Genomic DNA, 2,282 nt, shown 5'->3' on the forward strand with positions numbered 1-2,282 from the left:
TTTTAAAAACTAAAAATTATTTTATTATTTTTTAATTATTAAAATTGAATTTTATTTTTAAAATAAAAAAAAATCTCTATAATATTTAAAAAGACACTAAATAATTGATACCAACTTTCAAAAAGCCACATCAAATCTAGAATTAAGTATTTGAAAGATACTATACCAAACTGAAGTATTGAATTTTTATAACAAAGCAAATCAGGTAACTTACTTCCATCCACTCCAAAATGTCTAGCATATAATGTAGAGAAACCAATGAGGGAGAGTGAATTAGATAAAGAAAGTAGAACTTGTGGAAGAGGATGGTAGTTTAGTGTCTACATGAAACAGTTTTAAGGAGATCTAAGCACCCGAACAAATTGTGAACATACTCTATAAAATCAGTAGGTGTGAAATACTTTAATTAGGGTAGTTTGTTAAAAAAAAAAGAAAAAACAATGTATAGGATAAATAATTGTCCTATAATGTTTGGTATAACATAGAGTGTATGAAGCACAATTTAAATATCATAAAACAGGAAAATGATTAGTATTTTGAGATAGACTCTCCCTTAGGCTAATGCTAATTAGAGTTTCCCACATCAAATCATAGCCCCCTTTATAACCTCTTCTCTCACAAACCACACAAAAACGACACGATACACCGCTCTTCTGTTCATAGGAAGAAAAGGATGGCCAGACATAGAAGAAGATCTTCATCTTCTTCTTCTTCTTCTTCTTCTCTCAAACTCTCATACTTGGATTCACAATCATAAAATCGAAATCAAAGATAGAGAGAGAGAGAGAGATGGGTTTACAAAACCAGTTAAACGACGTGTCGTCGGATTCGATTCCGTTACTGGTGTTGATGCACATCGCCACATGCGTCAACTATCTCCGTTCTATGCTCCTCGCTCTCTTCCAATCCCTCGGTCTCTCTAGACTCCACACCGATCAGATCGTCGACGACCACTTCCTCGCCGCCGTCGGATCGGGTCTCGCTGGACTCATCATGCTCTCCGATCAACTCACTCTCAATAACCAGTTTTACTACACATACGAAGATGCCGCTTCATCAGAAAACCACCGGTGTGTGTTTTGTCAAGCCACCTTCGAAAACGGCGACCACGTTCGTATGCTTCCCTGCCGCCACGTCTTCCACCGCCACTGTCTCAACGGTTGGTTTCACCGGTACAAGTTCAATTGCCCCTTATGCCGCTCTCCACTTTTCTCCGATGAGCGCGTGGCTCTCACTGAACGCCGCGTAGGTCGACAACTCATCTCATGGTTCTCCCTTCGCTGATGCGTCGCCGTTTCATCTCACTCCATTATCGTTAAATCCCAATTTTACCCCTTCACTTTTTTTACAGGGTAGTGTGGTTTTCATTTTTTCCCCCACTGTTTGTTGTCTAATATTAGGTTTCTTTTTTCATAGGATAATAGGCTAAATTTTCCATTTTATTTTATTTTATTTTTAATCTGATGGTATTTTTTGAAGGGCTCTCTGCTGTTTGAGATATCCCTTTTAGGACTGCTGTAAATTTTGGACTCCTTTGTGTTTATGGTTAATAACTGGAGACGTTACCAAGTTTATGCAAAAATTTCCATAGTTTTCGACTCCTTTATATTAGACTTTCTTTTTTCAGTTAAAGTAAAATAAGTACCGTAAGTTACATTTAAACGTTGAGAAAAGTTGCACACTGCGTTGCTCACTAGTAGTACACTTTTTCCGTCTATTCTTCTTTTACCAATACACTTTTTTCCTTTATTGCCAAAAAGTAATTTGTAAATTAAATTAAAGTAAACTACATATTTTTTTATTAATTAAATTAAATATTAAATGTATTAGTTTTGTCTTTATATATAAATTTATTGACTAAATAATAAAAAATAAATAGTTGATTGTAATATTAAATTTCCTTAAAATTTAAATTGTTTTACTAATTTATTTTTGATGAGAGATTATTTATAGTTTTGTTGTAGTGATTATTAAAGTTTACAATAAAAATTAATAAAAATACATTAAAACAATTAAATAATTGAAAAGAGTGTTACCAAAAGGACACGAAAGAATTTTAAAATCTTATTATTGGTTGGATATAGGTGGTCAATGATGTTAGTAGTGATTGTTAGAAGATGATCAATGTTTGGTTTTATAAGAATTATAATACTTATTTATTTTTAAATTCAAGAAAAATTATTTTAAAATTAAAAAATATATCAACTTAATATTATTTTATTTGAATATGTTTTAATTTAAAATTCACTTTGTAATTAAAAGTTGAAAACTCAAAACCATAT

The 2,282-nt window shown here is 32.2% G+C and overlaps 1 protein-coding gene across 1 annotated transcript; it reads left to right on the forward strand.

The window, feature by feature from the left end:
* Positions 1-700: 700 nt before the first annotated feature.
* LOC101504592 (E3 ubiquitin-protein ligase RHA2A) lies at positions 701-1,606 on the forward strand. The gene has a single exon (XM_027334179.2). The coding sequence runs from the start codon at positions 790-792 to the stop codon at positions 1,282-1,284; it is 495 nt and encodes a 164-aa protein (XP_027189980.1). The 5' UTR covers positions 701-789; the 3' UTR covers positions 1,285-1,606.
* Positions 1,607-2,282: the final 676 nt, after the last annotated feature.

Source organism: Cicer arietinum, chromosome 4, assembly GCF_000331145.2.
Source record: "Cicer arietinum cultivar CDC Frontier isolate Library 1 chromosome 4, Cicar.CDCFrontier_v2.0, whole genome shotgun sequence".
In the NCBI taxonomy this organism is placed as follows: Eukaryota; Viridiplantae; Streptophyta; class Magnoliopsida; order Fabales; family Fabaceae; genus Cicer; species Cicer arietinum.